The 19,780-nt window shown below is 36.4% G+C and overlaps 2 protein-coding genes across 3 annotated transcripts; one reads left to right on the top strand and one right to left on the bottom strand.

Moving 5' to 3' along the window:
* Positions 1 to 128: 128 nt before the first annotated feature.
* On the top strand, positions 129 to 3,920 carry LOC132189768 (Protein phosphatase 2A regulatory B subunit family protein). The gene is made up of 2 exons (XM_059604552.2): positions 129 to 1,767; positions 3,266 to 3,920. Exons 1-2 carry the CDS (start codon positions 634 to 636, stop codon positions 3,620 to 3,622), a joined length of 1,491 nt encoding a protein of 496 aa, XP_059460535.2. The 5' UTR covers positions 129 to 633; the 3' UTR covers positions 3,623 to 3,920.
* Positions 3,921 to 7,491: 3,571 nt separating this feature from the next.
* CYC3B (mitotic-like cyclin 3B from Arabidopsi) lies at positions 7,492 to 15,407 on the bottom strand. 2 transcript variants are annotated; one of them, XM_059605491.2, is made up of 12 exons: positions 15,322 to 15,407; positions 13,687 to 14,051; positions 12,941 to 13,232; positions 12,514 to 12,644; positions 11,654 to 11,746; positions 10,810 to 10,943; positions 10,177 to 10,252; positions 8,925 to 9,001; positions 8,805 to 8,838; positions 8,555 to 8,704; positions 8,326 to 8,460; positions 7,492 to 7,937 (listed from the first exon to the last, which is right to left on the bottom strand). In XM_059605491.2, the coding sequence occupies exons 2-12, from the start codon at positions 14,014 to 14,016 to the stop codon at positions 7,869 to 7,871; spliced, it is 1,521 nt and encodes a 506-aa protein (XP_059461474.2). In that variant the 5' UTR covers positions 14,017 to 14,051; positions 15,322 to 15,407; the 3' UTR covers positions 7,492 to 7,868. The 2 variants fall into 2 exon arrangements, with proteins under 2 accessions (XP_059461474.2, XP_059461475.2); XM_059605492.2 differs by having other exon boundaries at positions 13,687 to 14,046.
* Between the last annotated feature and the right edge of the window lie 4,373 nt (positions 15,408 to 19,780).

The following is a 19,780-nucleotide window of genomic DNA, read 5'->3' as shown; positions in this document are numbered from 1 at the left end:
CACGTACATTTTACAATTCAAAAAAATAAAAAATAATACTTTTTTTTATTTTTATTTTTTACTGATATTATTATTATTATTATTATTATTATTATTATTTTGTCTGGAGAAGTACCTAACATTTTTTCCGAGAAAATGCCACAATTTTCTCATCGACCGAGGAAAAAAAAGAAAACCAGGAACTTCGTCCGTTTGTTTTCATGGAGATCAAACAGCCATTACATGCTTCTTAGATCTCCATCGCCTCTATTTCTTTCTTTTTATCTAAGTATCTGTTTTTTTTTTTTTTTTTTTGGTTTAATTACCCTTTATCTCTCTAATTTTATTGGAAGAATAAGAAGCTTGAGATCCTGAAAACTTACTACTTTTGGCTGTTCGGGAGGGAAACTCAGAATCCAGTTTTGCCTGATTCTAGAACGGCACCCCCACACGTTCAAGATCTGGTGTTTCATCAATGCCCAATGCAGTCGCAAGGAGTTTCCCCACTGCCCCAAATCTTTCACAACGTGGGGATCTCATAGCTTCATTAGAATCAGATCTAGGGTTCTTGTAGATATATCAAATCGGCCCCTAATGGGTGTTTGATCTAGAAAGCGCAGGCCTTTGATTGATATTTCTCACGAAGTCGCAAACATGTTCAAGCAATTCCTTAGTAAACTCCCACGGGGCAACAAGTCTTCGTCGAAGGCCGACTCGGTCGATTCGCCCCGCTCCGACACTACCCGATCCTCGCGATCGAACGGCGGGGGCGCCTCGGGCGGCACGTCGAAGCGAACGGCGGTGTTTCCGGCTAGTGTGGTGGCCGGAATCGAGCCGCTGGTGGCGTTCCGGGATGTGCCGAGCGGCGAGAGAATGGGGCTCTTCGTGAGCAAGGTCAGCCTCTGCTGCATGACCTTCGACTTCTACGACCCGGCCAAGAACCCGGTCGAAAAGGACGTGAAGCGCCAAACCCTAATCGAGCTCGTCGACTTTGTGGCCTCGTGCGGGCCGTCGATCCGGTTCACCGAGGCGGCGATCCACGCTACGTGTCGTATGTGCGTGGCCAATCTCTTCCGGGTCTTCCCGCCGAGCTACCGATCCGGATCGGGCGGGGCGGGCGAGAACGACGAGGACGAGCCGGTGTTCGACCCGGCATGGCCTCATTTGCATTTGGTCTACGATTTGTTGCTTAGGTTCGTCAACTCCTCGAGCGTCGACGCCAAGGTAGCGAAGAAATACGTAGACCATTCGTTTATTCTGAGATTGCTAGAGCTCTTTGATTCGGAGGACCCCAGAGAGCGAGAGTGCTTGAAAACGATTCTGCACAGAATTTATGGGAAATTTATGGTTCACAGACCTTTTATTCGCAAGGCAATCAACAATGTTTTCTATAGGTTTGTTTTTGAGACGGAGAGGCACAACGGGATTGCCGAGCTGTTGGAGATATTTGGGAGCATAATTAGTGGGTTTGCTTTGCCTTTGAAAGAGGAGCACAAGATTTTCTTGTGGAGGGTGTTGGTTCCATTGCACAAGCCCAAGTCTGTGGGGATTTACTTTCAGCAATTGTCTTACTGTGTATCGCAGTTTGTGGAGAAGGAGCCCAAGTTGATGGCGACGGTGATAAGGGGGTTGTTGAAGTACTGGCCCGTGACGAATAGCCAGAAGGAGGTGATGTTTTTGGGGGAGATAGAGGAGATTTTGGAGGCGATTAACATGGTGGAGTTCCAGAAGGTCATGTTCCCGTTGTTCTGGCGGATTGGATGCTGCATTAATAGTTTTCACTTTCAGGTATTGTTTTCTTTCCTAACGTTTTTGTTTGTTGCAAATCTCTGGTTGGCTTTGGCACCTCTTGATTTGCAAAATAGCGTCTTCTCTTTTTCTGCTACTGCTAGTGTAGGGGCATTTGATTTGTTTTCTTTATTCGGATAAGATATTCTGATGCATTTTACCCTCTTTACGCGGTCGACTCGTTGAAGTATTAACTAGTTTTAAAGAAGATGTCTTTGGGGCTTCAAAGTAATATTATGGTAAATGTGACTAAAATTTCCTTAGACATAAGAATGGGCTATGCACTTGGTGTCAAAAATCTATCTTGGCATTGATCATGTAGGAAAACATGGAACCATGTTTTGAATGTTATGGATCTGCATGTAGGTTTTGAATCTGCTTTTACTCAGCATAATGCAACTTGACAGCAGATTGTTCATTTCATTCCTAAGTTTTCATTAGCTTTTGAGATCACAACCCGCAACAAGAGAGCAGATTTGTCGTCTTTCATATTGGTTACCAGTTTCTGCTAGAGAATGTATTGGTCCCAAAGGGTTTTAATAGCAGCATCTGTTTCATGGTTATTTTTATCAGATTGTCATTTATAACTACTCTTTTTGGGGTAAATTTCATTCATAACTGCTTCTAATGTTCACTTTTTGTCTATTCTATAGACATTCCCTTGGTACATGCCATATTGTTTCAGAGACTTCTACCGTTTACACGTTACTCTTCACTGGGTTCAATTTAACATTTTCACTGTGCTAGATGATACGTTTGTTGTCAGTCACATGATTGTGGGAATGATACGTGTTCTTGTGATGGCTCTTTAGTTGGCACTTTTTGTTTTGCTTAGTTTCAGTAGTGCAGAATGGTGGTCATTGTGTTTTCCTCGTCTAGATTTTAGAAAAAAGAACTTGAGATTTGCAGCTTGACTTGCAAAAAATAAAAATAAAGATTTGGAGCTTGGTTAACTATATGAAATTTTGTACAGCTGTACAAACTGGTGGGATGTTTTTTTTTTGTTAGGAATGGAATGATGGTAAGCTCTGTCACCTTGCCATGCATGGCTAGAAGTAGAGCCAAGTTGAGACAATATATGAGCAGGGCTTGGGGTTCTAGAGTATCCATTAAACTTTTCATGCGCATTAGGAGCCATTTGTATGGTACCCAGAACTCTTGCAGTTAGCTATATTTTGGCTGGAGATTCTGAAGGTCTCACTTAACATCAAGCATTGACGGTTTCTGTGCACTAATAGTGTAGACATTTTGTCCAATTGAGCTTCCAATTCTGCTTAAGATATTTAGGCTTTTATGCCATTCTTGTGTGGTTGTCTGAGCACTGTATCATTTATTCCTCATTAGTTGTTCCGCAATTTCGCTATAATTGTTCCACGATTTTGTTCTTCCTTTTGTGGGGTCATTTGAGTAACTGCACTCTCCCTCCCTCTCCACCCAACCAAAAATTTATCTGTTTTTCTCTAAATAGCTTTTGCGATGCCTCAACTTATTTTTTCAGGTAGCTGAAAGGGCCCTTTTCTTATGGAATAACGACCACATTGTCAACTTGATTGCACATAACCGCGAGGTGATTCTTCCCATCATATTTCCAGCCTTAGAAAGGAATGCCCAGAGCCACTGGAACCAATCAGTGGTCAACTTAAGTGTAAATGTTAAAAAGATGTTAATGGAGATGGATGACGAGCTTTTCATGTCCTGTGATGTTCATTTTAAGGAGGAAGAAGCAAAGCAAAGCCTGGCGGCTGAGAAACGGAAGGAAGCATGGGAGCAATTAGAGAATGCAGCCAGTCTCCAGCCGATAATTGGAAATACTGCTGTTCTGGTAGCTCCTTTAGCAACCTCAATTGCCTGTTAAGTGCCATTACTAATTAATTGATTGTGCCAAGCTTTTCTTTCTTCTCTTTTCCTGTTTTTTATGGTGGTGGGAAACCAGAAGAAGTGGGCACTTAACAGATGAAATGTACTAAAATGGCTGTTGTTTGGAGGGTGGGAAATTATTTTTGGATTGTCCTCTCACAGCCACTTGTAACTTTGTGTTGATCCTGTATTTTCCATTGCTACCGTGTGGAAATGTTAATTGCTTCCTTGAAAAAGTAATGGGAAGGGCCATGCAGTGGGACTAAAATCTTCTGTACCAGCCAATGGCTGATCAATTTTTGTCCTCTCTCTCTCTCTCTCCAAATGCCTGCGTACCTTTGTGTTAGTGAATGATAAAGGTGAGCTTCTTTTTGCACGAGTAATGCTAGGAACCACTTTTTTATTCGGATTTATTTTTCCTTTACTCTTTTGTGGCAGAGTGGTCCCGCTTTCACTTATTGTGAAGGAAAAACCTTTGCATTCGAATGAAAAGATGACTTCTAATATTACTCTTAAATTATAGTTCTTATTTATTGGGAAATGGGCTTTTCTTGACAGTATTCAATTTAGATTTTGGAAGATTTCTGGAGTGATTGTGGGAATGTGTATACAATTATTCTGGGAGAGATTGAAGATTTTTTTAAGCATTTAGCAGGTTAGTTCACCCCAGATTTTATAGGTGTCTCATTCCTATCAAGTAATTTGCACAAGTATGCTAAAATCAATTTTTTGACGCAATGTAATGATAATGGGTCCGTATGAAAACAAGAAAAGCAAGTATGCCCTGCATACATACTTTTTTTTTTTTTTTTTGAAATTGTTTCTTATTATAATAGTCATGCCCTTGTATTTTCACCAGCCCCCATTTTCGAAGTATTCAAGTCGAACTCCTATATGGGTGATGTCTATTTTATAGTGAGAAATGCTATACTTAGGGGTGCTCAAACAGTTATAACCGGCTGTTGTAGGCTATAACTGCAACCGTCTTGGGCGGTTATTGATTTTTAATAACCGCAGCTGGCTAGGTGGTTACCAATTATTTTATAATCGGCGATTATCGGTTATTCAATCCAATAACCGGCGGTTTTATAACCGTTTTTTTTTTTTTTTTAATGTGGGATTTTAGGCTTTTTAAGTGTTTTGAGCCTTTAATTGATGTATTTTTTTGGCTTATTTTAAGAGTTTAAGGCCAAAATGTTCCAAAAAAAAAGCCAATATTTTTGAATAAGGCTTAGTCTCTAAAGGGTAGCTCAATCGGCTGTGAACCCCGCCTCAAGAAGCAGAGGTCACTAGTTCGAATCCCCCCCTCTCCCTTCCCTTGTGTGGACATGTCAAAAAAAAAAAAAATCACATACCACATTAAATATTTCACATACATAGTCATAAATAACCCAAATCCATTAATCCAAATACAAATGAAATATATATATATATATATATATATATATATAAATGAAGGCGCTTTACCCCCTAAAACCGCTAACCGCAACCACCCTATGCAGTTAGCGGTTTTTAATAACCGCCTGCCAAAGACTCCATTAAGACATCTTAAAGATGTGAGTAATTCTAGGTGGCCTACTAAGAATGATTTGGTTATTAAAATCATCATTTGATTAAAATTCAATAATGATCAATCATAAGTCCAATGGTGATTTTAATAGCCACATCATTCTTAGTATGACACAAGTAGGTCACCTAGAATTACTCACATCTTTAATATGTCTCAATGGAGTTTTTTTTTTTTTTTTTTTTTTTTTTTTTTTCAATAAGAGAACATTTGTAAGATGTCTCAGTGTTTGGAGTCTTTTAGCAGTTGTGCACTAGGAGTGAAAGTTGTATGGTTGTAACTCTATTTCAATTATGTCTTTGAATAACATTGCAAAGAATAATTAATTAATTACTAAGCAATGTGTACGTTGCAGGTGAGGTCCTCTAAAACGGTAAAACCTATTTATTCCACTTTTTATCTATTATAATGCTATTATAGGAAAGCCACATCTTATTATGAGGTCAACATCTAAGGCTTATAACAAAGTGGTTTATTTGTGAATAGGCATATTATCGCATAGTGATTGATCATTGGCTACTTGCTACATCATCTTCTAGTAAAGAATTGGCTTTAGAAGTAGGAAAAGCTAAGCAGATGTCACAACACAGATGAGACGAGTGGCAAAAAGTTCTAGGAAAAGAAAATTGTTAAATCTTTCAAATGTTGCACTAATCCATCCTATTGAGTTGTCATATTTTCCTCTTCAACATATTCACATAATCACATTCCGTGCAATGAGGTTTGAGGTTGCATATCGCATGTGTAATGGGCAAACTCATGTGGAAGGACACTCAGACCCTACTTGTTTTTAGGGGTGTCAAAAATTATCAGGAAACCGGAACCGGGAACCCGATTCTAGTTCCAATTGGAAAAATCAAAAACCAGGTGCGCCATTTCCAGTACCTGGTTTTTGAGACCCAATTTTTATCAGGTTATCGGAACCAGGAGCATATATATATATATATATATATATATATATATATATATATATATATATATATATAGCCGATAATCGAGACCCCGGTTAACTGGGGTGGGGTACCAGTTCCCGGTTCCAGTCTTCGGTTTTGGCCAAAAATCGAGAAACCAGACCGGGTTGACACCCCTACCTGTTTGGGCACCTGCCCAAATAAGGTAGGGCCTAGGTGCCTATAATTAAAGCAGACAATTTTTGCCCAAATAAAGGCCTATGTGCCTATAATTAAAGCTGACAATACAACCTGCGAACCCGACACAAAATTATAAGATTAGGATTTGGGTTATAAACAAGTCAACTCACTTGACTCAAAGGTTGACCCATTTGACTAGTTTATGAATATATATAATAAGTACATGTTAAAACAGGTCAAACGAGTAATATTTGGCTCAAAATAAGTCAAATGAATCGTGTTGTGTTAGATCAAACGAGTTAAACAAGTTGTGTTTAGATCAAACAGGTCAACCCGTTTATTAAATGAGTCACTCATGTGTCATGTTAAGATTGAAATGTTTGACCTATATAACTAAATAGATCATGTTTGAATTGACCCTTAACAGGTTAGCGGGTTAAGCGGGTCGACTCAAATTCAACCCGCCAACCATACCTATAATAGGCAACCTCATTACACCCCATCTCCTTCCCTCTTCAACAACCAAATCCGACATGCATTGGGATAACATCAAGTCTTGTTCAAAACTTCCCTGCATAGCCTACTTGTAGGAACAAAATGGGCAACTTGAGTGGCAAACTGTGGTTCAAATCATAACTGACATGTCTCAAGGAACAAAATGGTCAGTGGATATCATGAATCCAAATGTTGCTAAGTCAGTAAATTATTAGATTTTGAACTCTTTTTTACCATAGCTTCTAGTAGGTGGGGGGAGCTGTGACGGGATTGGATCCTAGGATCTTGCACTAGAATGTCAATTATTGACTTCCAAAGAACTTAGCCTTGAATTTGGGTACCCAACATCAACAACGCTTATTTGATGTTAGCTGCAAGCTTGCACAATGATTAAATGATGCACTTAAAAATTCAGGCATTACCTGTATTTCACTGATATGTTTACTTTTCATCTCTTTTTGGCTAATATAAGTACTGATGAACTTGTAAGTGGAGCTGAAGCTCTCTAGACTTGAGCTTCTCTGATCATGTGTATGTGCACTAGTTCACATGTCAGTGCCTACAAATGTACAAACATTATGGGCCAAATTCTATTTAAAGATACAACAGCATAAGGACCAAATGGAGAAGTGAATCCTACAAACAACAATGAAAATGCTATATTTAAATTGCAAACTACTTTTCTGCAAAAAAGGAGCAAATTTTTTTTTTCCCTTTCCATAATAAGGTTTTGGATACATTAATTCTCAAATAGCTACATTTCCTGTCACAAATTTGCAACCCAGGAATCCTAGGTGCTGTTAAAACTTCCAATGGGATAGGAAGTTTTTGAAATTATTCTGCCGAATGGCATATAACTTACTGCCTTAAATGTGTCATGCTCTAACAATTTCAGGTTACAAGGGCCGAGATCTGGAAGCACCAGATCTGGATCAGATGTTACAACAAACGGCAATGTGAAAGAAAAAAAAACAAGAATTGTAAACATTAATTAACAGTAAAATTAGTAACTTGAGATGTGGATCACCCTTATATGGTCAGAATGTAGAGAGCCCTTCCACCCCAAATATTTCAATTCAGCCATTAGGGAATCAGATATCTTGATTATAGAAGAGTGAAACAACCGGTTGTGGAGAGGTCAAAGTCGCCACGCACTTGAACTGCCATAAGAGATGCCATTTTATGAGGATACTCTAAAAGGAATATTAGAAAAGTTTTTAGTATCATGTTAATGCTTAAGAAGCACACTTTGAGGAACCCAAAAGGCCTGCTGTCATTGTAGTTGTTCTGATTATAAGCAACCATCACATTAAGAGCTAGGTAAACTAATGCTTCTTTTTTGTTGGTTCACTTAGTTTGACCTAAATGAGAGTTGGTTCAGAGAGGCTGAATGAGAAATCCTTAAGACTTCTTCCGGCTTTGCCAAACAGAGTCATAGATTTTCTTACAAAAGCATTAGGAGATGCAAACAACTGGAAAGATAAGTAATTCAACTACAGTTTGAGAGAAATAAACTTTTTCATGTAGTCCTACACGACAAACTATTACCTTCTGTTGTCTATACTTCTCGCGTATAGAATTTAGGGAGCAACCGTTGGTGTTCAGTTGCAATTCTTCGAGTGCTAGAACGATAGTTTTCAGCTCTGAAGCCTTGTAACTGGTATAATATTCTAAAGTTGGATTCTGCATCAAGTGCACATCAAGAACTTTTTCAGACATTTTTCTTCTAATGGAAAGGAACAAAAAAATTTCAAATGGAATGAGGGAAATTGCAGACCCATGGGTGGTCTGATTGGTTGAGTGTCCATTTAGCAAGGAACACAGCAGCTGCAGCTATGAGGGAAGGTAGAAACTTTAGGAAGCTATATTCGACTAGTGTCAATTCTGCTAAATAATTTGCCAAGAACTCAAGTTCGACAGAAGGAAGCTGTACAACAAAATAAGAATAGAAAATTTAGTTTTCTTTTGTATTTAATTGATTTTTTAAATGTAATACAAGAGATGAAGAATACCATAATCTAGAATACCTTGTAAGAAGCTTGTGCTGCTTGAATGAATCTCCTGAAACCCAAAGATTTGAGGATCATAGAGATTAGTTAGTTCACTATTAGATGCCATTTTCGAAAAACATAAAGGTGGTGCATTACCTGAGAAATGTTTTTGTGCTGGGAGCAGATAACTGGAAGTGCAAGAAATTCAAAACTTGACGCTCCAGTTCCAATACCTGCCATTTGATGTCAACAATCAGGGACTTATACATCAGTATATCTGACTGATCATCCCTCTTTTAGAATGAGGGGATGATACGTGGTCTGGAAACTTGAGATATAAACCAAAAGAATTTGAAGAACTCTTCAAAGAAAACAAATTGCTCTTCTCTACTTACAGGAGGGCTTTTATGAGACTAGAGTAAAGTTCTGCAACTTAAGTTTTAGAGACAAAAATTTACAGGGGGAGCCTCATAAATAAGACTCACATTACTACATAAGGCATAAACCTTGGAAATTGAGGCTAGCCCTGAAATTGCAGCAAGTGCCTCATTAAATTATCATTAATGAGTTTCGCCTTCCTTTCCTTTTTCTTTAAGTTTTGGAGATACAAGGTTTCATAAGACACAAATTTCCTTCAATTCACTCTAATAAATGCCAAGTATCTTTTAAAATGTTTGAATTCCTTAAAAATCAATGTTTGAGTTCCTAGATTAGTAGAAAGATAATAAATAATCATTAAAGAATGTTAAAGAAAACATGTGCATCTCACATGTTAGAGGACACTTGGCATTTATTAGAATGGAATGGAAGAAATTTCCTCCAAACTGGTTCGAAAGAAATTTGTGTCCATATTATTGTTGACTACTTAATAATAAATTGTTTTTTTTCTCAGTAAATGTTCGAGGATAGGTTGGTTGGTTGCCTTTACAGTGACTTTAAATAACCTTGCAACTGCTCAATCAATTACTTCTTCCGATTGCTTAAAAAATTTTATGTATCTCAACTAATCTTGAAAAAATCACGGGCCAGTGCATCTTTCCTCCAAACAGTTACTCGCACTCATTTTGACCCTTTCCTTATATTCATCCTGGCCTTCAACTCGTACAAAAATCACTCCTTACTAGATCTTCTTCATTCACCAAATCATCTAAGATGACTTCCATCTTATTATACCCACCACATCATTTCTCTAAGAACTTTGTCACATTATTTCTTGGTCAATGTGTACATATATACAACTTAGTTTCAGAAATTATGACCAACCTCAAGATAATGATTGATGCAGCAAAGCTATGCACTAGTTTTTATGTTCAGAATATTAAGTTTGATTACAACATCAAATGGGATGCCAATGACTTGCCAGAAATATGGATGCCATAAACATAAATTTCAAGTAGCAAGAGTGTACCTCTCCTCTCATGTAGGTATTGTCTGTGATGACACAAAATTCCTCCACTCTTGGTGCACAGATTTCCTCGTACTTCCTTCAAGCCACAACAGAAAAGAAGCAGACTTTAGAATCCCATGATGATATAGAAAAATAGACGTAACATCTAATTTATCAACACCAAGAAGTGAACTCAAGATTTGGCATATATTGACTCAAACAAATTGAGCTAATTTCATGTTAAGAACTAACTAATGGCGGCAACACAAGAGAGGAAGATAGACACTACTTCACTCACACACACACACAAAGGCACAGAGATGTCTTTCGTGTGTCTATGACTTCAGCAATTAGCCTAAAAAACAATAATTATAAGACACTCTTGTCTCATTACCTTGGATCCAATTTTATAATTTGAGACACGTCATCTTTAGAAGACTAGAAAATAGGGGAGTTGTAAAAATGTTATTTAAATCTTATAATATTCATAATTGTCCTTGGCATTATCATCATTATTATTACTTATCTTATACAAAACCATAGTTCTGAATTGGAAACATTTTAATGAATGAGAAAACATTTCTCATCAAAAAATCAAATGTAGAAAACTGCTGCACCTTATTTACTGGAACCACCAAAAACTATAGAACTTACGAAGCAATTAGCATGCAAGTAACACCAAGCAACTGGAGTCTTGTTTTTTCCATATAATTTTTAGAGAGGAACCGATCGATGAGATTCACTGTGAGGTAAAGTGTATCTGGAACAAGCTTATATTCTTCAGAAACCTGAAAAAAAGAGACAAATCGATAAAGACCAAGACTAACCCATTGAACATCCAATTAGGAAATTACTCGCAGATCAACAAAATAGGTCTCCAATCCTTTCTTCTGGCTAAAAATATATAAATAACTAAATCAAAATTCAAAATATTCTTTGAAGATGAAATAGAACAACATTGTATTTAGAACATGATAAATAATGAAAGTAGCAATCTACTGTCGATATCTAAGCACTAGATTATTTTCTAGTAAAGAGCACAACAAAGCTGGACCCTAAAGTAGTTTTAAATCCATATATATATTTTACATGATTCAGCCAATGAACTATGGCCAAATAGCAGTTCCTCTTCCATAAGAATTGAGTGAAGGATGAGGCCCTAGGTTTAAAATCCAGTAACTGCCAAAATAACTTATCAATCAATAAATAGAACATATTTAAATAGAAGACGAGTGAAAACACGATGCAAATTAACAAAGAAAGATAGAAATAGAGAGGGTAATGGCTACTTGACAATTACAGAAAGCTCCTTTTAAATTAATTGAAGAACAAATACAAGTGATATTATAAATATCATATTAGCAGTCTAGCACTAGAAAATAGTAGATGGACAACAATTGAGAAATTTGTTAAATTTTTTGGCCTAGTTTTTCAAAATCTAACAAAAGGAGAAAGTATTGAGTTTGTTAAAGCAATATCAATTTGGATGTTTACTAACCTCCACAAGCCAATCAATCAGAATTCCTCGCATGCTTGGAGTGATATCTCGCTGCACCTTTTCCATGTAATTAGTTGATGGCCTACAGTCAAGCTGAGGAAGGAGAGTTTTTTACAAGTTAGCATATGTCACTTTTTTATCACTAAGCAAAAAGGGTGAGAGGGCAGGAGGACAAGAGGTTGGAACTCTCCAGCTAGACTTATCACAATTGCATCTTACTCACTGGGGCGCAGGTCAAAAGGGGTCTAGATGGGCCTACAATGCGGAAAATCTGCATGCGCTCCCTCAAGATGAGCTAAGCCCTACCCTGGCCTCGGCCCCAAGGGCATAGTAGCAAGAAACTAGTGAGAATGGATCAATGGGCATGAATCTCGTCCCCTTAGCATCGTGCCCATGGAAACTCAAACTCATGTTCTCCCCCTCACCAAACCACTCGGGAGTAAGCCCCTTGCCATTACACCAACCCCTCCATAATAGTTAACATATGTCACTTATTAAAATAAACTTGTAAGTTAGCAATCCTGTACTTTTCCAAGAACCATTTATAAGTGAAATTTTGAGTTTTGAAACAAAAAACTAACATAAAAAATATCGGGAACCTTGTGCTTCTATCTCTGTTGAATGAGACATACTCACAAGTTATTATTAAAATTTTAAAGAAACTTGATGATTATGTACTGCCATTATGCCGTCAACACAAAAGACACTTTTCAACGATGGAAAAAGAAGCAGCACCAATTATTCAAAAGTTTTATGTGATAATGTGTTTAAAACATGCAACTAGCAGGATTTGCAGTTAAGCATGGACTATAGAATTAGCAATAAGTGAATTCAAAATGAATACTACTTGCAGTACAAACCTCTGCAACACGTATATTACTGTGTATATCAGAGGCATATGAGCTGCAGGCTTTAGGATCTTTTAAGTTCGAATCAATATCCACAATGTCTGGACCGGTTGAGGTTCCCAATTCCTTGCAGACCATATCTTCTGCATTATTTAATCAAAGAGCATCACAGATAATATAACATTAGAAACAGAGTGCAATGACCTAGAAACATCTTTCTGACTAACAAGTAATATCCTTTCTGAATTCATGATATTTTTTCTCTGCCATAACATTAACTAAATGAACAATGTAACAACATGAACCCCTTTTCACATCACCTTCAAAACTTATATAATTTATGAAATGGACGCATTAAGTTACTGTACAATTTTGTCAGTTAAACAGTATGTTCATAAACTGTAGCATCCCGGGGAGAAATTTGAAACAGAAAACAAACCTTTCTCTGGCAAACTTTGGAGCCCAGCAGGTTTTGTGGAAGCCTGTACCAGAGGCATCTGATCTGCTAAACCACATTCCCTCATGCTATTACTCATGCTTTGCTCGCTAGACTCTTCCTTTTCTAAATTAACTAGTAAGGTGACATCTTGTGATTCCACCATCCTTATTTTGGACAATTCTTCAGCTAACTTTGTTTTTGCATCCCCTTGCATAGCTGACATATCTTGAGTGGCTCTTGCAACCACCATATTGTTCTTCTTTCCAGGACCTCTTCTAGCCTGCTTCCTAGTCTGTCAACCAGCAATGTCAATGATACTAAGTTCACATGATTTAGCAAGTATTGATATATTTTGCAACCAGTCAAAACCTATGGGACAATATAGTTACTAATATGGTCATTGTCAAGAACAGTCTCCTAATTTTGGGTAATCATAAATGTCATAGCACAGGGATAAGCTAATTGCGTCTGCGTGATTATTCTGAAACAATTCGTCAAAAGCTAATTGCATCTGTGTGATTATTCTAAAACAATCGTCAAAATTGGGTTTTAGATAATTGGTTATATAGTCTAAATTGACCTAATACATGGCACTCAACACACCCGTGCGACTACAATGTAATCCAACTCAAGATACCATAGTAATTTTTAACAAATTGAAAGTTACTAGACAAATACTATCATAAAATCTTGCTACTTTGAAATTGGCATATCAAATCACAAACTAAAAGATGGCAAATCCTTACCTGAATTTTTGATGCATGGATACGGTTCATAAGTGAATTGTCACATACGATATTACTCATATCCGCCAGCACTGCCCTTCTCTTATGCTGTGTGCCAGAAGGGGCAACCACAGAAGCTTTGTTCTCATCTGATGCTGCTCTTTTGAACTTTGACCGTAGATCATGCTTCTGGCCTTGCTTAAAAGAAGGTTTAGAGGACGGGAATGTCCCTCCTGGTCCGCTCATGGCTTTGGACCGTGCTCGTGTGATTCGAACAGTAGACTCTTCAACTTTGGCAGCAGTTTTATTTTCTTTATCCATATTTGCATGCCTTGTAAAAGAGCAATGCATGAATTCAATGTGAAATCGTCTGCATCGAACCTGCACTTCTAAGACCAATTCATTGTGAGATAACAGGAACAAGCAGCTGGTCTATAAGCTGGAAAAATCCCATGTAAAGATGTAATGCAATTTATCCCTTCAACCCAAGCAGCATAAAAAATTCAACTCGACAAAGCCTTTGCAGTAACAATTTTTCCAAGACATTGCAACACAAAGGAGAGAGTGAAAACCACAAGCATGCACTTAGCGGATATGCCAATGCGTGCACATGTAAAAGATTAACAATTTCACAGAATTAAAGTTAGCTTTGCTATATTTTTCCCCTTCTGTGTCACAAATTTAAGGTACATTTACTCCACATTACTGAGGTTAGATTCGGAACTTAGCCTCTCTTCCCTGTATAAACTTTTTTTGAAGGTTCAGTTTTATATAATGCTTAGCAAAACCAAAGAGAAAAACAGTTGCAAATTTCAGTTTAATCAGAATAACTGAAGTCATAGGCTAAAATCAGAGGAGCCTAAAACAATTTTAGTGCATTTTGTTTTAGCTCGTCATTACTCTATATCCTATGTTTGGTAGCTGATAAAACCAGAAGAAAATAGTAGAAAATAAAATTTTCCATTGACAAAAAAACTCTCCTTTAAAAAATAATTAAATAAATAAAGCCAAATGGATCACAAGGTCCAGCTCAGTAGACATTCTACTTTTTTTCCTCGAGTCAATGAAAATATTAAAAAAAAAAAAAAAAGTTAAAAACGAATTCTTTTGTTCCTTTTTTCGCTTCGAACAATATCTCAGGAACCAAACAGAGATCTTAAAACCAAACCAAAACCCTAACTTCTCATAGATTTTCTCTAAAACTTTCAAATATACTACACTAAACTCGACGAAACGAACAAAAGCACCGGATTAAACTCATTGACCCGAATTTTTCCGATAAATTCCCCCGAGACGAGAGAAATCAGAAGCCGCTCAGAGCGACGGAAAAACCAAAGATTTCAAATCAAACAAAAAAAAGTAAAAATGTGCAAACAAACCAAACCAAACCAAACAAAAACAAAAGAGAGAGAGAGAGAGAGAAAGAGAGCGTCTCCGTCACAGATCTGTTCACGAAACTGAAAAAAGAAAGAACTCGAGAGAGTTCACACAGAATCTGTGACGCGTCATCGATACAAATCCAAAACAACGAAGCTCCAGCATTACGAAATTCACGCGATTTCGAAAATCAACAAAAAAAAAAAAATTATACCAAAAAAAAAAAAAAAGACGAATTGAAAATGCGTGGAAGAGAGTATGTGAGAGCTCGGAGCTTACAGTGTTGTTAGGAGCTCCTGGAGACCTTCAGGCGCGGCCTGGGAAAGCTCCGAGCCGAAGAGAGAAAGAGAGAGAGTTCAGAGAGTGTGTGTGTGTGTGAGAGAAAGAAAGAGTGAGCGCGTGGATATAAGCGGAGCGTCTGACTGGGCGGGACGAAGGTACAGTTTGAACTTCCAAATTCCAAAGGGGAATTTTTTATTATTTCCACTACTGCTTTTTCTGCTTCCACGAATATCATTCATTTTTGCATTTGAACCTCTTTTATATATATATATATATATATATATATATATATATATATATATACTTTTTTTTCTTTTTGTTTTCCTTTTATGGGCACGAATTTTAGGATAAAATTGGGTGTAAATGTAATTAACTGTTTATATTGCAGCTTCATTGGGAGGGTGGGTCTAGATTTTACGTGCTCGGACATGTTAGCCTCGCACCGCAGTCTGTCAAAATTGGCGAAATTCATATCCGCTCTTTGTATGTGGGATAAGGATCCTCTCAATTTCAAATAAAATAGCCAGTTTGTGCATCTAACGGTATACATAATTTTACAATATTTAAATATTTTAAAAAACGTATCAAGACTTGTGTATACCGACCATGAAATAGATATTGTAAATTTTATTTGATATTCTCAACTAATTGCACCTTATCCATATCCCATATAGTATATACTTAGTTTTTAATATAACACGTGAAACAAAGAAAAAAAAATATCAATAGTGAATTTTTCAAGTGTTCCTTCGATGATTTATTACTTGTTTGTGAATTATTTGAAATTTTTAACTTGAATTGAATGATTAAAACTTAAAAGTCATTTAATTTAAACTGTTATTCTTGTGTAATTTATTAGACCCATTGAATGGTGGGATTTGTTTTGAATGTTGAAGGTAATCTCATAAGGTGCTTATAAAAAAAATAATAGTAATAATTTAGCCTTATTATTATAAATTCCTTGCAAATTGATATAACAATTCATAATTTGTGAAATTATTAAATTTACTAATTATAAAGTAGAGAAATGTTATATGTATTTTCAAAGAAGTGCTAGAGAGCCAAACAAATAAATCTAAAAAAAATTTCAAATTGGCGTAGCAGACCGTGAGTGTCAGACAAAGGAGAGAGAATTGCATTTTTTTTTTTAATTTAAAAACCATTGCCACGTTAATTTGAAAATTTTTCTAGGTTCATTTGTTTGGTTTTCTACCACTTCTCGTATTTTCAAATGCTTACTCCCTTATATAATAATAAAAATTTATATTTTTTTACTAAAAAAAAACATGCATTTTAAAATAAAAACCATGAAAAATATTTTGTTTGGGAGTGCATTTAAAAAGAATGACAGTTTGAAAACGTGTTAAAAAAAAAAAAAATCTGTATTTTCGCGCAGTAGGCAAGAGGGATGCATTAAAACACGATTTTAACAAAAGAATTGTGTTTTTGAAGGTTCAAACCGCACGATTTGAAACCGTTAAACTAAACAGACATGAAAACTACAAATCTACCTTCTTTTTATGAGATGACCCCTCTCAAATTGCAAAATCGAAGCATTTACGTGTAAAGAAACGGCTTAAATTACGTAATTTGAGAATTTACCATTTTTTAAAAATTGTACGGAAATCTGGTTTTTGTGAACCAGAAAATTGGAACTTTCATGAAAGGATTTTGAAAAATGTTAGCAAATATCTTGCGTTGACTTGCTTGCTTTGCTTCAAGGCAAAGGGAAAGGGTGCCTTTTTGTCTTGTCATGATTTTTCTTTTTTGAATTGGGAATTTGGGAAAGGGCGCTCCGGCGGGCGGTGCGAGTAGGGCCGATTTTCACTTAATGGGAAAACCCGAAAGGAGGCAGGCCCAAAGTGTAAGAGGTGTGGGCCAACAGCATCTGTTTTTGGCCCAAGTGGGCCCATCTTTTGATCCAAAGTGATTAAATAAGGTTTGGGGAAAGACCAATTTGGTTAGATAGAGATAGAGCACTTAAAAGTAGTATTTTAATTGAATTTTGAGTGTTTAATCATATGGACTTTGACCCTTTAAAGTAGTAAAATATATAATGAAGGAATATTTGGCATACGCTCCCCCCTCTCTTCACATGCCATTGAATCTGAATCCTTGGCATATTTTTGGAAGGAAACAAAGGAATTGTGGAGGATAGAGAATGAACTTTATGCATTGTGGGCTTGTTTGGTTTCAAAGGAATCATTTGGGTGTGATTTGTCAATATATTAGGCTTCGTTCTTGACTTTTGATGGGGATCGGATGCAACGAGGTTGTCTGAATATCTATTCGAACAACATTTTGATGCAAATTTTACTCATGAAAACTAGCTTAGAAAGAGAGTATGCTGAAGAGTTTATATTCAATTAGGATCGTAACATACAACCACGCTTCATAACCGATGTTCATTGGCCCGTTATATCGACACTAACTCAATGATAGCCATTTTTTTTTTTTTTTAGCAGCTCTATTTATCTATCAATATTCAATGACTTTATAAAAAACAATATTGGAATTCACAACAACAATTAAATATTTAAATTGTTAATAGTTATTACGAGAGAGTCTATATAAAATTTAGTTGTCCAATTAGGTAGCTAAATAGTCAAAATTTATTTAGGCACATAAATAGCTAACCAAATTGTTAGCAAATTAGACGGCTAACGTTGTTGATCTCCATTCCGAAAACAACTTTATGCACCGATGGCTTGCTTGGTTTCAAAAGAATAATTTGGGTTTGGTATGTCATCGTCGTACCTGTTACCCGATAAGACTCGAGTACAATGAGACTATCCGAACACTTATTCAAGCAGATCGAGAGCGTTGCAAGGACTTTAAGCCATATAGTAGTAAACATAAAATGGGAGAAGATTTGAATTTTTGAAAGTTAGGCTTCATTCTCAACTTCCGATGGGATCCGAGTATAATGAAGCTGTCGGAACACCTATTGAACAGATCGAGAGCGTTGTAAAGGAAAAAAAGATAAGTAAACAGTAAGCGCAGGCACTTTTTCCTGACAGACATTTATTTGTGACCAAACTTGTCCCACGGTCCCCCACTGCACCAATCCTAACACAAACAAAAGCCAGTGACTTTCCATGACTCTGGAACGTGAGGCTCCTTCAAAGGGATCCCAAATGGGGCTCCACAAAGATGAATATGCTAATAGAAAATGCCAAAACTTATCAATCTTTTCAACCACCCATTTTTAACTATTTTGATGACCCATTTATATATATATTTTGTTTTTTATTTGAAAAAAATATGAGAATAATTTTGAGTGTTTTTGTTTTGGATTATTTGTTAATTTTTTGTTTAAAAAAGAAATAAAACCAGTGTTAATTATCAAACAAAGCCTAATCACCTCATTAAAAGTCTAAAATCACATTCAAATAGTGTGAAGGACCAAGTTATTATAGTGCATTTGGCGTTGTGATTTTGTATATTTTAAACAAAATTGCAAAAAATAGATCATTTGAGATGGCGTTTTTAAAATATTTCGATTTGAAAACATTTAAAAAAAAAACAACATTTTCAAATCGTAAACAATGTGATGCTTTTTTAAAATGAAAAATTTTAAAGGCTAAAATGTAATTTTGTCAAACTCTTAACTATGTTTTCAAATTATATATCATAAAATAACTATTTTTAAATCACAATTTTTGAAATCGCAAACCGATCGGACCCTAAATACTCTTTAAGAATTATTGGCTTAGCCAAGTGGTCACTGGTCAAGACACATGTGCTTCAAGTTGACTTAGGGCCTTGGGCAATCAATTTGATCTCGTAGCCAGTTAAGTAGCTATTTGTTTATTGCAATCTTTTGTCCCCATTACTTCGGCTTAACAAAATATAATAGTAGAAAAAACTTCCCTCCAGTATTTTAGAGTGCATTTAACCTTGTAATTTTTTAGATAAAAGTTTGTTTTAAAACAAAATTGCAGAAATACCTTGTTTGGAAAAGCGTTTGAAAAAAGACGCAAGCGAGTGGTGCCTTTTTAAAAATGTACAATTTTAAATGATGAATAACAATTTTACCGAAGGCTTGACCATGTTTTTTAAAATTGCATTTTAGTACCGTTAAACCAAAAGGAATACATAGTTTTCCAAACAAGTGAATTGTGGGATTTCTTGTTCCCTTCTGTTGAGACATTTTTTTTGTCCAACAGTTTTTCCGATTGGTGTGATCTAGACGTTCTTCGTGTTCTTTGAGGTACCGTGTTCCTGCAAGACAACAACCAATTAAGAGAACTCGTCGTTGGTAGGGTGCCGGCAGGTCTCACTTCGATGCCTAAGTTAGTTAATTTGAAAAAAGTCTGCCCAATATACAATAATTGAGTCTAGGGTTTATACCTGGTATAGAGGCCTATATATAGGATATGATTAGGTCTTCTACTTCAACTTGCTCTAGAAAAAGTTGTGGCCCATTATTCTTTTGGAGGGTTGGTATTGGTCT

Source organism: Corylus avellana, chromosome 9 (assembly GCF_965113065.1).
Source record: "Corylus avellana chromosome 9, dhCorAvel1.hap1.2, whole genome shotgun sequence".
NCBI lineage: Eukaryota > Viridiplantae > Streptophyta > Magnoliopsida > Fagales > Betulaceae > Corylus > Corylus avellana.
The sequence above is the reverse complement of the archived record's forward strand: the minus strand, read 5'-3'. Positions and strand labels throughout refer to the sequence as shown.